This window comes from Ceratotherium simum, chromosome 35 (genome assembly GCF_057802395.1).
Source record: "Ceratotherium simum simum isolate JZ-2026a chromosome 35, ASM5780239v1, whole genome shotgun sequence".
Classification (NCBI taxonomy): Eukaryota; Metazoa; Chordata; class Mammalia; order Perissodactyla; family Rhinocerotidae; genus Ceratotherium; species Ceratotherium simum.
The window spans coordinates 9,594,190-9,608,009 of record NC_141934.1 but is presented as its reverse complement, the minus strand read 5'-3'; the positions used below and the strand labels follow the sequence as shown (position 1 = coordinate 9,608,009).

The window sequence follows — 13,820 nt, the reverse complement described above, 5'->3', positions numbered from 1 at the left end:
TTGTTTTGGGGTCTGTAAGCTCTGTGAGAGGAGTCTTCTCCCCTGCTCTTCCCAGTGCCTGATGTACATCTTTTGTACATTGTGTTTTCATGCTACCTAAGGGCTTCCAGAAGGCTCTGCACATCCAGATGAGGGAGGCCAGCTCTCCAGGAGGCATGTGTGCTCTTAGCACAGGATGAGGAGCTCTTAGAAAAGGAGCTCTGCTTCAGCCCTTTACCATATACACAGTCTGTCCAGTATCGTGAGCTGTCCCTTCCTGAGCCTGCCACACGCTGGGGACAGGCACCCCAGTCCCTTACCTGCTCCCTGTGCATACACCCGAAGCCTGCGGTGCTGGCTCCCTCTCCTGATGATTGTTCTCTCTCTCCCAGGACAGAGATCCCGCCCAGCAGACGGTGGTGGCAGCACGGGTGCCTGAGCCCAGAAGGAACTCTGATGTGGAAATGGGAACTGTACGGAGACTCCAAACTCTGACTTCCTTCAGAAAAAAAAAATTTTTTTTAGCTTTGACAAACACACAAAAGTGGTAATAAAGAGAGCCCTCCTTCTCAACCCAAAATGTGAGCCACCTGTGGCAAACCCTCCCCCCACAATTAACAAACCAACAGACAAAATTCTCTGAGTCTTTTGCCTCTTTTGATAACATGTTATTCTTCTGTTTTGTAAAGTGTGTGTGCTTGGGGTTCCGAGGTGTGTGGGATTGAATTCTCTGCTTTGTTTTTAAGATATTATATGTAAATGTAAAAAGTTATTTAAATATATATTTTAAAGAACTCTAACCGCCAACTTTTGCTGAAAAAAAAATCACTGCTGCATTAATTAAACCACATCATGTGTAGATACTGTTGTCTCCCCGGAGGGAGCTCAGGCCTTTGAAAAGCTCAGGGCTACACCTGCCTTAGAAAATGAACCAGAAACTTGAAGTAAAGCTAGTTGATATGGGTACAAACTCTGAGGAACAATGCAATGCTGCCTCTTTCTTTCTCGTGGCAAATCCCAGTGTACAAACTTTCAGGTTTTCTCAGAAGCCATGCCTCTCCAGCCCACACCTTTAGGCAGCTGATGGAAACAGCTAGGAATAGTGGGGAAGGTCTGCAGCACTGGGGAGCCGGGATAAGCCATTGCTACATAAGCCCCAGGGTGACAGGGACGGTTCTGCCCAGTGTCCTCAGTCTGTCCCCTCGGGTCATCGTTCTAAGTAAAAGGACAGAGTTCACAATCCTGATCTTGGGCTTCCTGCCACTGGCTGCAGAAATGCTTCGACGGGGTGTGTGGGGACAAACACCCAGGAAGAAGGTCGTTTTGCGGCCTTGGTGTCGGATAGGGCTGGGAGAGAGTGCTCTCTAACCCGGAGAAGGGACGGAGGGCGCGCTGGAGCGTGCCTGTGCGCATGCGTCTGTGTGGGCGCAGCCACGCCCCTCGGCTGCTGAGCCCTTGGGCTGCCTTCCTGGGGGCGCGAGGCAGGGCCCCCGCCGGGTCTGCACCGAGCTCCGCTTGAAGGATACGTTTCCCATCCCGTTTCCCTAGCGAAGCACCGCTTCAGGGTTATTCAGCCCACTGCCTCATGGCTGAAAGTGCTCATCTCGCCTGCAAATGTCTACTATCCTTTCTACCTAATGCACTATTATGTATTGATTCTCCATGAGACAGAGAAAGAGACTATCAGATAGTTTAGACCCAAAGGGTAGGTTTTTGTATATTTTTCCAGCCTTTTGTTGTTGTCGTTTTTTAAGAGGGAGGGAGAGTTAAAAACCCAAACCATTTTTTTTCTTTTAAAGATATTTCCATTTTAAAAGGGAGAATCTAAAGCTATTTCAGATCAGGGATTTTCATCCTTTTCGTCCAATGTATTTCTTGTTCTAAAAAAAATTTTTTTTAGAGGAAACTAATGACATTAGCTTTATGTTCACTGACTCTTCTGATCACTTTTATTTATTCATTTATTCAGCAAATATTAGTTGTCATCTGAAATGCTTATTAGCGGAATAGGAAACTTTAGACCTGGCCCCCTATAGGTGAGGAAATGGAGACCACCCTGGGTTGCCAGGCAACTGTGATGACTCCTCTCCAGTAAGGCTCAGCGAAGTCAGCCCAGGGTCCAGACCAGAACCTTTTGAATGAGAATCTCACTGTATCAGAATCGCTTTTTCTTAAAAACCCCAGCCTATGATGAGGAAATTTACCTACCTACTTCTAGCCAGGATTTGATAGAAAGAAATTCTAGTATCAAATGATTGAGCCATTTGCCATTTAGGAACTCACTGTGGTAAGATTTGTCCTCCAGTCTCTGAGGTGCAGTACCCCCCTCCCAGGGGCTATGCCTAGCACACCTGTTGGCGAGGGTGTGAGAAGAGCCTAAGCTGTTGACATGTGATCTGGGCTCCCTTTATTTCTCCGGCCAGGAGGAGCAGCTGCTGAGGACAACAGCTTGCATTACATGGTTTTAGGGAAGGGGTGGGGAGTATGGCTTCTAACATGAATTGCAAAAAGCAGCTTCTCATTTTTGAGATTTTTTTGTTTGTTTGTGGTTTTGTTTTTTTGTTTTTAATGCCTTTGAATGCGTATGATCTTCCCTGTCTGAAACCATACCCCCAAAGTGGCTTTCTTTAGCCCTGGCTGGAAAACCACTCCTCAGGCGCCTTAAGCAATAAATAGATGAGTAGAGAATGTGACTTCAACTGAGCTTATTAAATGTGTCTAATTTTCATTTGAAAGAGCAATAAGTACAGATGGCAAAAGAAGCACATTTAATTTTTGTAGTTTACAGGGTGGTAGAAACAGAAAAATGGAACTTTAAATATCAGCCATTATCTTAAATTTGTGTTGGCTCACCAGACAGGTCACCAGAATACAGTAGCCAATGGTATTATTGCCTCACCATTCAAATCAAAAGAAATGTCTTCTTTGAAGTTGTAAAACTCCAATAATGATGACAAGTAGCTTTTTCGTTGGCCTCTCCATAGCGTGTGGGGGTTAAATCGCCGTGGAAACTGGGAGCATAGCATTTTCCATTGAGAACCACCCCCCAGGCTGGAGTGTGACTGTTGGGCGTGGTCCCGTGGCCCAGCCCTGGGTGTAGGACAGCCATGTAAACTGAAGAGTGCTAGAAACGGTTTGGGAGTTGGGGAGTTCTGATCAACAAGGTACCTCTTTGTAGCAGACGCAGCCCCAGTATGCTCGCTTTAGGTCTCTCAGTCTCTTCGCCTCTCCTTTGAACCCACGCCATTTTATGAGGCGCCATCTGCTGTGCCACCGCTCAGGCCCTCCCTAACGTGCTGCTAGTTTCTACTCAAAAGTTCATGCAGGACTAATGCTTTTAGAATGAGGTCTAAAAAATAATTACTAATCAAGAGTATTATTTTTTAAACAGAACTGCCTTTTTCTATTCTTTATGTAAACTCTATTGTGTTGGTCTAACAAGGCACTATTTTAAAATGTTTTTTAAAAACTTTCTCCCATAGCACTTAAAAGATATTTTGTAAAGACTTTGCTGTAAAGATTTTGTAATAAAATGGTCTAAGGGCTCCTTCTCCAACATTACCATTTTTAAAAAATGTTTTAAAGGCTAGAAAACAACTTATGTATATTCTGTATATGTATAGCAGCACATTTCATTTATGGAAATATGTTCTCAGAATATTTATTTACTAATATATTTATCTTAAGCCATGTCTTATGTTGAGAGTGTGACATTGTTGGAATAATCATTGAAAATGACTAACATGCGGCCCTGTAAATACATGATAATTGCACACAGATTTTACATATTTGCCGACCAAAAATGATTTAAAACAAGTTATAGTCTTCTATGGTTTTGTAACAAATTGTACAAATGACTGTAAAAAAAATACAATTTTATCAAGTACGTGTTACATGTTGTCATTGCTCTATTTGGTAAAGGTCTACGGTTTCCACAAAGGAGAGGTTTGCCTGAAGCAATACCCTTAACTTCAAGTCGCTCGTGGAAGTGTCTATAAATTCCTCTCCTGTTAACACAGAGTTCAGGTTATTGAGGATTTGGGTGGTGTCAGGGGGAGTATCTGACAGCGAGTGTGTGGGATTATGTCCTTGAGGTGGTGGTAGTTTTTCTGCTCAGCCCTGTGTGGAGGGAGTGAGGGAAATAGTCGATCCTAGCAGTCCACTTTCTAAAAATAGGGAATATAGGCTATATATAAACTGTCGACTTCATCTACCAGGCCTTTTCCTACCTGGAAGACTGAGAGACCCTCAAGCCCCTGTTAAGGGAAAGGGGCTTGTAGGAAAAAAGCCCCCAGCATCTAGCCCTCGAAATTACCTAATCATGAGAGTGGAGGGGGGCCCTCAGTCTGAAATGAATCTCGCACCCATTTGCCTTGTTTCCCGGGGAGGGTAGTTACTAATTTGTAAAGCACTCAGATTACATGGAAGGTGCAAAGTGGTGTTTATTTTTCAGACATCTAGCAGAGAATATCCCGATCCTGTGAGCTCCTGTTCCTATTTCTCCGTCTTGAACTTGGGCCATTTCTTGGGCACAGGCTCCTCGTGGACCTCCAGCCGCTTCCTGCCTGGTCGCAGGTCCTTCTGAGTGCCTTCGGGGGTGGCAGCCTTGCTGCACAGAGCTTCCCAGAGCTTTTGTTTGATGGCCTTGCCCAGCTCCAAGCTGTACCTCTTGGGGGTCCCTGAAGGATTCCACAGCATCGGCTCAACCACGGTGTGGTACAGAGCCCGGTAACCCTCTGTGGGGAGGCCGTGGATGGTTAGCGTGTCCTCTGACGACTGTCTCTTTCTGGTTTCAGGAAGCAACGCTCGGCCCTTCCAGGCTGTTGTCCCAATGTCCCGGGGTAGCACTTGGGTGGCAGCCACATGTTCAGCATATCTGCTCTCAAGATCTTGGCAGACTGTTACTTTTTTCTCCTTTGAACTTTCTTTACTCTAGCCAGGAAGAAAGCAGAGAAGTCAAAGCTAAAACTTGAGAAGGGAGCTCAGAATAATTATCTGGGATTTGTGTCCCAGAGTCTTGGTTACAGCCACAACCAACATTTGTCTAGCGTGTTCTAGTTTACTGAATTCCTTCATGTATACCGCTGCATGCGTTCCCCATAACCCTGTAAGGTCAGCAGGAGACAGCTTTAAAGGCAAGGAAATTGGAATTGGTCTGCCCAAGGCCACACAGCTGGAAGGTTAATAACCGCAGTTGTCATCTATTGAATGCCACGCAAGATCCTAATCATTTACTCTGTGCCAGGCTCTGTTCAAAAGCCCTTTGCATGTCTTAACTCATTTAATCCTCATGAAACCCTATGAGGGAAAGGCTGTTAGCCCCCATTTTATAGATGACAAAAACCAAGGCAGAAAGAGGCTAAGCCCACAGTTGTCCTCAAATTATCGTCAGAGTTGGTATTTGAACCCTGACAGCCTAGCTACGGGGTGCATTCTGAGCTCTGCTGGCCACCATGGAGTGATGGAGCTGGACTTGGATCAGGCCTCTGGATGCCAGGTTCTCCATGGGGAAGTTCATAGCCAGATCTGTGGCTCACCTCTGTTGTTCGAGTGTGTGTGCCTGGGTGCACTACCCGTATCCTGGCCTTGCCCACTCTTATTTCCCTTCACTTCAAGTTCCTTTTGTCTATGAAACCCACTTCATCCTCCTAGAAAACTAGGCAGACTGTAGATAGGTAGTGACCCCAGATCTGGTACACTCTCCACTATATCTTGCTGCCTTCCTCACCCTCGTTCTAACCTCCCCGCCATCCCCCACACCATCCCCCACATCACCCCCACACAACCCTGTGTTTAACTTTAAGATTTCCTTCGCTTCACATAGCATTAACTGTTCTCTAGCTTACATTTCCCTCTCCCCACTCCATCACATTTTCTCACCCCCAGCCATCATCTACCTCATTGATGCCTCCTGCAGGCCCCCTGCACCTAGGTGAGCCTGGCCCCTGCCCCACTGGCCGCTTGCTCTTGGAACTAATGGAGTTTCTTATCCTGCCCCGCTGGGTGGCTTTCATTGCTGAATTGTCCTTGGGCTTTAATCTCTTCGAGGGTTTTGCTTCTCCAAACTTGCGTGGTACCGGGCAGCATTTATCCTTCAGTTGTCGTCGCCGGAGCACCAGCTTAACCAGGGAGAATGAACTGGCAGTTAACGGGTTCTTTACAACTTCCCAGGAAGAGGTGGTACCTGGTTGTGGGGCACTGATTTTCTGCTTTGCACACGTTCTGGCCATCCAGATGTTGGTGAGAGCTGGCGAGTCCACATAGCAGTCCTGAAGCCTGGTGTTCAGTAAGATAGATTGTCGGAGTCCATAGGTGGGGATGCTGGGGTCTCGTCTCACATGGATCGAATGCTAGAATTACAAGTGGGAAAAAAGGGAATAAAAATGATCAGTTCTCAAGCAGAGACTAGAAGGTCTACTTTGGAGGCAAAGTGTTAGCATCTTTTTATAGACCATTCCTCCAACACAGCTCTTAGAAATCATTCTATACATCCTCTCTCCTGCTTATCAAAGCCTCTTGTACCAAGTAGGGAAGTGACAGTAACTTCACAAAGTCATGGTGATATTCAGGGTCTGAAAGAACACAGCATGCTTGGGCTGGAAGTGGACAGTCAGGCGGCATTTACAAGGACTCCAAGACAATTCCTGTCTTCTGGAAAGCTAAGGGACCACACGGCAGGAAAGGAATGGGAGACAGGATCACTCCAAGATTCCCAAAGGAGCTGTAGTCACTCCTCAGTCATATTGCAACACAGAAATGACAGCAGGTAAACTTCTGCCAAACCCTGAATACACTTTCTAACCAGACTGCCATGAGCCAAGAAAGCTGCTAAACAGGGAAATATAGTCTGGGGTCCATAAAGGCAAAAGCACAACGTAAATGATGCTGGTCTCCATTTCCTGGGACTAGCCATGAACAAGAAAAACAATTTGGATAGATTAGAATCACATACGTAAAAGACACCTGGCTTTTTAAGCAATGTCATCTATAAAAAATAAAATCACCTTACCATATTTCGGTTGCGTTAAATTTTATTTTAGCTAGCTTAGTAGGGGGAAGAAATATGTATTTTCTTTTCTCTTTTTCTCCCTTTTTGTTTTGTTTTGTTTTGTTTTAATATTTCTAGTCACTTGTCTTTCTCTGCCTCAGTCGTGTATGGGCAAATTGCAGTTTGCTTAGATTTTGGCTCACATGATGGCAGTTTTGAACCATTATCTCTAGTATTTGTGATGTCACTTTGGTTTGTGATGTGGGTGTGGGTGGGTGTTACATCATCAGATTTTATAGTTAAATTATGTTGGAAGAAGTTCTATTTTGTTGTGCTTACAGCCTGAGGAATTTCTGAAGTCCTCATTTCCCCCAAAATGGCTTGGGTGAAATTTTTTTTTTTTTTTTGTGAGGAGATCAGCCCTGTGCTAACATCTGCCAATCCTCCTCTTCTTTTGCTGAGGAAGACTGGCCCTGGGCTAACACCCGTGCCCATCTTCCTCCACTTTATATGGGATGCCGCCACAGCATGGTTTGCCAAGCAGTGCTTCGGTGCGCACCCAGGATCCGAACTGGCGATCCCCAGGCTGCCGCAGCGGAGTACACGCACTTAACTGCTTGCGCCACCGGGCCGGCCCCTAGCTTGGGTGAATTTTGAAGGTCCTAAGGTTCTTAAGAAGCATGCTTCGCACATAACATAGTCAAATATGCAGACCAGATTTGTGGATACAGGTAGTGAGATGCATCCTTACATGTGCAAAAGTGCCCTTCTCCACGCACATAAAGAAGGTACTGTTCAATTCTCAGAATGGCTGCCAAGGTTAGGGACCAGAAATGAAACCACACGTTCCTGCAGCCCTGGGCACCTCTCCCTGCGTGTCTCTCCCCGGGAGACTACATGGTTTCTGGAATGTGGTTTTATTTTACATCCCATGGCAAATGCAGTAATTAGAGCTGTTAGCAGTGTCAAGGGCTTGAAACGAGAACAAAGAGGCCTCTTCCTGGGAACTCTTGGGCAATGCCTAGCTCCTTATCAGGTGCTTGTCCTGTTGGTGGTTTTCATTTTTCATATGCAAAATGCCAAAGGAGGCTCCCTCCCAAGGGGGAGGAGAGTGAAATGATGGAAAAACAGAGTATGATTCTGGCAAGCGTTCCTGGAATCGCATGTGTTGCCTGTCTGATTTTTCAAGTGTTGTCCCTGGAGTGAATCAAAGTCTGCAGGCAGACTGCACCGCAGGCCGCGGTGGAACCACCTCCAGGCCGACAGCATCTGGACCCACAGACGCTTGGGAGGACAATAGGGCCCATTCAGTGGCGAGCCCTGGCCTCACCTCCCGAGAGGTGGGTCAGTTTTAGAGCAGGGCGTTGGAAAGGGTTTGGGAAAGGTTTGCAGATGTCTGTTGACTGGGCAGGCAAGCATCCTTTCAAAGCCGGTGAGTCGTGGAGAGGTGGCACCAGGCTGTTGGGCTACTGCCTGTCTTTACTCTGCATAAAGCGACGGAAGGGAACTGATAGGCAAGAAAGGCATCCTAGAAGTAGCTCTTCTGTGTCTCTTCTCTCCTTCCCGACCTTGGCTTTCCCGTACCTTCTCTTTCCAGGCACTCATCTGTTGTATTTACTTTCCTAGGCCTTTTACTCAATGACCAAGTGACACTGCTCTGGCTCTGAGGAGCACTCTGAATCTCCTTCTAGCACAGAGCTGTTCACGTGGACGGCATACTCTTCAAATTCAATCAGATTCTGCCTTCTGTCCCTTCAGTGTAACTCACTTCAATTGACTGTGCCTCAACAGGAAACCCTTACTTTTCTTAGAACTAACCCAGGGTAATCTGGCCTGTGCTATTTCTCCTATGTCAGTAAAATCTGTATTTATTGAATACTTACTGTAGGTCAGGCACTGTTCTAGGCACTTCACAAGCATCATCGCATGAAAGGCCACCAACAGTCTTATGAGTTTGGGTCCTGTCACCATCCCTACTTTACAGATGAAGAAACTGACCCAGAAGTTGCTCAAGAACCATGCCCCAGGACCCAGAGCTACTAACCAACTAAGGCTGGATTCAACCAAGGTCTACACCACCCTTGCTCTTAACCACTCATATCACTTGATGCTTTGCCTCTCATCTGGTCAGCCCATCCACATATCACCCCTGGGCCCAGTTCATGTCCTATCATTGTCATGAGGCTGTCTCTGGGCTCAGGATTTGGTCTGCCTGAGCTGACATCTCAGATCCTTCTCTCAATGAGCAAGTGAATTCACATCTCTGAACCTTATTTCCTCATCTGTGGAATGGGGATAGTAATAGTGCCTAACCCAGGATTACTGTGAGGATGACATGGGACTATATATGAAGCACTTGGTGCGGTTCCTGGCACAGAGTAAGCATTCAATAAATAATGTTCTTATTAAAGTTATTAATATTGTGGCACATTTGCCCATCTGACCCTTTCTGGAGCCCCTGTTGCTCATGGTCTGAGTGACATAACCCAACACTTGATATGAACTTCATCTCAGGTTTTTCATGTGCATCCATCTGATTTATGAGGCAAGCAAGAGTCTCTTGAAGTGGGGAATGATTTTGATCTGACTTGGGTAGCATGACATCTCTTTTCCCATGATGCATCTTCACTAAATATTTGTCAGATTCATCAACCTCACAGAAGTGCTGTATTTACAGGAGCTACATTTCCCCCTGGTTGTGGGAGATGTCCAGAATATCCCACACTTTGTTAGACAGAAAAGGAAGTGGGTATCTGAGGATATGCTAAGGAGAGTGACTAGTCTTTAACAGAGATTGTTAAACAACCTTCCATTGAAGGTTGTTCAGTATTATAAAGTCAGGATGGAAAGACTCTATTTGGTCCACAGTCCTGAAACCATGGCAAGAGATTCCATCGTTGGTGCCAACACTTGATCCAGAGAACTTGGGGTTGAGGCAGTAGGACTTCCATGTTGCTGAAAGGCCTGTTCCTCAGTTTGATTCTCCAATGAATCTTTTTATTCTGCTGAGCTCAGTCTAAATAACCTTTATTTTTCCACCCATCATTTGGAGCTGTGCTTCCTGACATATCCAAACCACCACTTCTATTTGGAAACACATCTGCCCTCCTTTGATGCTTAGCCAAGCTCTCCTCACTGTATTTTTAGCTCCTATAATCTTCCTTCTTTCTTTTTTCCTTTCTACTACCTTTCTTCTCTAATTTCTTTTAGCTCCTATTCTCTTTCTGGAGGATCAGCTAATAAAGAGGAAATTGAGCCAATTTATATTAATTCTCATTTTCCCCCTTTATGCTCCACCCCCCAAATTCTAGTGGAATTTAGTTGTTTTTAATTTCCTCAGAAAATGTTTTTATTTTAACACCCAAGCAGTAAACTTCCACACCCATATGGGAATATATTTGAGGTTTTTGATGTAGAAGATTTAGGAAAGAAGAGAAAAACTTTGGATGAGAGAATTTGAAAAGATTCCTGAACCATGATGCAAACTCTGAGGACCAGTGATTTAGACCACATGTGTGGAAGACACACCTATCATGGGCCAAGTATGTGAAATAAGGGTGCCCTGCCTACCCTGCGATCCTTCTCACCTGACTCTGAGTTCTCAGATGTGGCCACCTAGATGTCCCACAGACACCTCTAACTCATGATATTCCAGACCAAATTCTTTCTCTCCCTTCACTCCCATCAGAACAAGTAAACTACTACTTCTCGCGAATTTTCCATCACTAGTTGCCTGACCTAGAAACCTGGGAGACAGGATCAGAAACGGTACCGTGCTGAGCCGAGCCTGAGGCTAAAGGAAAATCAGGATTAGAGATCTTATTTTTATTTAAAATTTTGATATTTTGTTCATCATGGATTTTTCTGGCATTCATTTAGATTTTTTAAAACATTGCATTGAACTACTATTTATTAAATATATTTTATATATATATATTTTGTGTGAGGAAGATCAGCCCTGAGCTAACATCCACACCAATCCTCCTCTTTTTGCTGAGGAAGACTGGCCCTGGGCTAACATCTGTACCCATCTTCCTCCACTTTATATGGGATGCCGCCACAGCATGGCCTGACAAGCGGTGCATCGGTGCGCACCCGGGATCTGAACCCGGGCCGCCAGCAGCGGAGCGCCCGCACTTAACCGCGACGCCACGGGGCCGGCCCCTTTAATATATTTTTAAATTTATTAAAGAATATTTATTTATCTTGATTACTGAGTTTTGTAGACCCCTTAAATTTTGTGCCTGAAGTCAGTGCCTCACTAGCCTCTTCCTGGTCCCAGCCCTGGACACTCAGTAAGCATTTGTTGCCAGAACCCCGTGAGGACAAGGAGGCAATTCACCATGGTGGTTAAGAGTGTAGGCCTGGAGTCCCATTGCCTGAGTTCAAAGCCCAGCTCCACCACTTTGTAACTTTTGGGCAAGTCACTTAACCTCTCTGGAGGAGGGAAGTGGTAAGGGTACCTCTCTCCCAGGGCTACTGGGAGCATTATGTGAATTGTGAAGGCTAACAGTGCACACTGCCTAGAGCTTAGTAAAGTCTTCAATAAATGTTTGCTATTGTTGTTATTATAATCAGGGTCCTCTTCCAGTGCTCTCTCCCCAACGTAACTGCCCTTTGAGCAGAAATCATCCCAACTAGAGTTTCAAAGATACTAAGATGACTCAAACTCCACCAGCTGAGATCTCGCAGCTTCTTGGCAAATCTCGCTGCCTTTGGAGGAGTCAAACGGCCTGACTGCAGAGCACAAGCAGGTTAACAGACAGACAGACACCTTCTTGGAGGCCCAGGGGCTGCGGTCAATGTCCTTACTCTTTCCACTCACACCTGCTAAATGACCAAGGCATGTGAAGCATTGAAATGAATATCTCAGGCTGCTCCTTGCCAGGAGCCAGGACCACATAACTGAGAAAAAGACCTTGAGCCATTAAGTGCCCTGACCTAGACCTGCTCGGCTGTATTTTTAGCCTCTATGCACTGTTTCCATCACCTGTGCTGGACTTGAAGCTGGAAAAGAGGGGAGGGAGGCCTGGGGAAGACTAGAGGGATGTTTCTCATAGCAGCCAATGGGGGCAGGGGCTTGCATACTATTTCTGAGTTCTGTTGTACAAACCAGTTTCACGTGCGTGCAATCTGTGTAGTGGCACAGGTCTCCGCGCTTAGAAGGGCCCCATGCTTGGTTTAACGCTCTGTTGTCACCATCTTGAAATTCTTAACAATTTTGAACAAGGGGTCCACATTTTCATTTCTCACTGGGCCCTGCAAATTACATATCCTGTCCTGGTTGTACACAGGCAGAGAGAGCTAAATGAAGGAAGGGAGCTGGTAACCACCCAGCGGGGGTGCCCTCCTCCAGTGGGGCAGGACAGGCCAAAGCTACTTTCAAGAGGCATGGATCCCCAGACTTGTCCAAATAAACCTTATTTTTAACCTCCTGTCTGCCCCTTCCTATTTCCTCCTCTGACACCCGGATGAGATGCAAAAGAACCTTGTCAGCTATAGAGAGCTGTGGCCTGCTTTGCTAAAACCTTTCCCCAGCATCCTATTTAAAACAGTCCTCAGATCATTCTCTGTTAACAACATCATTTTCTTGTTTTTGCAGTACTTTTTGCTTTCTGAAATTCACATTTTTTTCATGTTGATTGACTAGCCCCATTAGAATGTAAGTTGTAGGAGGAAGAGACTGGCTTATCTTGTTGGTGGCTGTGTCCTCTCAGCTCCTGGCATGTTCCTCACTGAATATTTGTTGGATGGAGGAAGGGTCACCTTGTTGAGTGCTTACTTTGTGCTGATGGTTTCACCTGCATCTGCTCATTTCATTCTCCTTGAAGGAGCTTAAATTAGAGGTGAAGAGTTCCCAGGTCATGCCAGGAGGAGATGGTTTTGGAGGTAGGGAAAGGCTCAAAATGGTGCCGAAGAGAGAGGGTGAGCAAAAGTGGGAGGCACCGTGTGGGATGTGGAGAGTGTGTCCCCACGGACCGGGCTGGCTGGGCGGGGGTGTCCCCCTACTCCAGTAAGGAGCCCAGAGGATTATTGAACTCGGGAATGACACAGCGCAAACAATGACTGAACACGATGGTTCTTGCCGTGGCGCTGAGTCGTGTGGGTGGAGACCGACGGAGATTGAGAGGCCTGGTGGGAGGTAGCTGCTGTTTTAGGGCCTAGCCCTGGGAGCAGCTGGGGCTGGGGGTTTGGGGGAGGCGGACCCTAGGAGTGCGCGAGGGGGCAGTTCCGCGGTGGCGAGAGGGGGCGCAGGGGCCAGTGTACCTAAGGCGGGCCCCGGAGCCCGCGGGGACAGGACCGCCCCAGCCCAGTTCTGGGCGCGACGAGTCGGCACACGAGGGTAGACGCTTCCGCCGCCGCGCGGGGCGCAGGCCCGCACTTGCAAGCTCGGGACTAGGGACTTGAAGGCGCCCGGCGCGCCGCCCGGACCTGCCCCGCGGGGCGTCACCGCGGCGCTTTAGGCGGGAACCGAAGGAAAACCTCCTCTGCCTGGGGGAGTGCGGGGGAGGAGGGAGGCCCAAGACAGACCCCGAGCGCAGCCAAGGGAAGACCTGGGGCGGGGGTGGGCAAAGGGTCCGCCAAGCCGGGGCTGAGGTTTAGGCAAGCTCAGAGTCCCAGTGTCCCAGTCTGTAAGGAAGCATCATTGCCCCATCCACTTCTGGACTTTCTCTGTGGAGCTTCACTTGCTTCTATCTCATCTAATCCTGGGAAGGCCTTTTATTCCCATTTTGCAGATGACTGAGGCTCAGACAGAGCAGGAAGCTTGCCCCCGTTGACAAAGGATGTGTAATAGGATTCAGAACCAGGGCTCAGTAGGCTGCCTCCTTGGCTGCAAGAATTGGGATGGTGA

At 46.9% G+C, this 13,820-nt stretch overlaps 2 protein-coding genes across 5 annotated transcripts in view; one reads left to right on the top strand and one right to left on the bottom strand.

The window, feature by feature from the left end:
- The window catches only part of ZNRF3 (zinc and ring finger 3), a 148,646-nt gene extending 144,784 nt beyond the window's left edge, over nucleotides 1-3,862 (top strand). For all 4 annotated transcript variants that reach the window (XM_087424008.1, XM_087424011.1, XM_087424009.1 and 1 more), the window contains exon 9: nucleotides 372-3,862. In XM_087424008.1, the coding sequence (XP_087280134.1) occupies nucleotides 372-418 (47 nt within the window). In that variant the 3' untranslated portion in view covers nucleotides 419-3,862. The remainder of the gene's footprint in view (nucleotides 1-371) is intronic.
- A 566-nt stretch (nucleotides 3,863-4,428) lies between these two features.
- C35H22orf31 (chromosome 35 C22orf31 homolog) lies at nucleotides 4,429-6,325 on the bottom strand. Its single transcript, XM_014787217.2, is given in 2 exon segments — nucleotides 4,429-4,911; nucleotides 5,877-6,325. Coding segments are annotated over 2 exon segments (816 nt in total). The 5' UTR covers nucleotides 6,210-6,325.
- Between the last annotated feature and the right edge of the window lie 7,495 nt (nucleotides 6,326-13,820).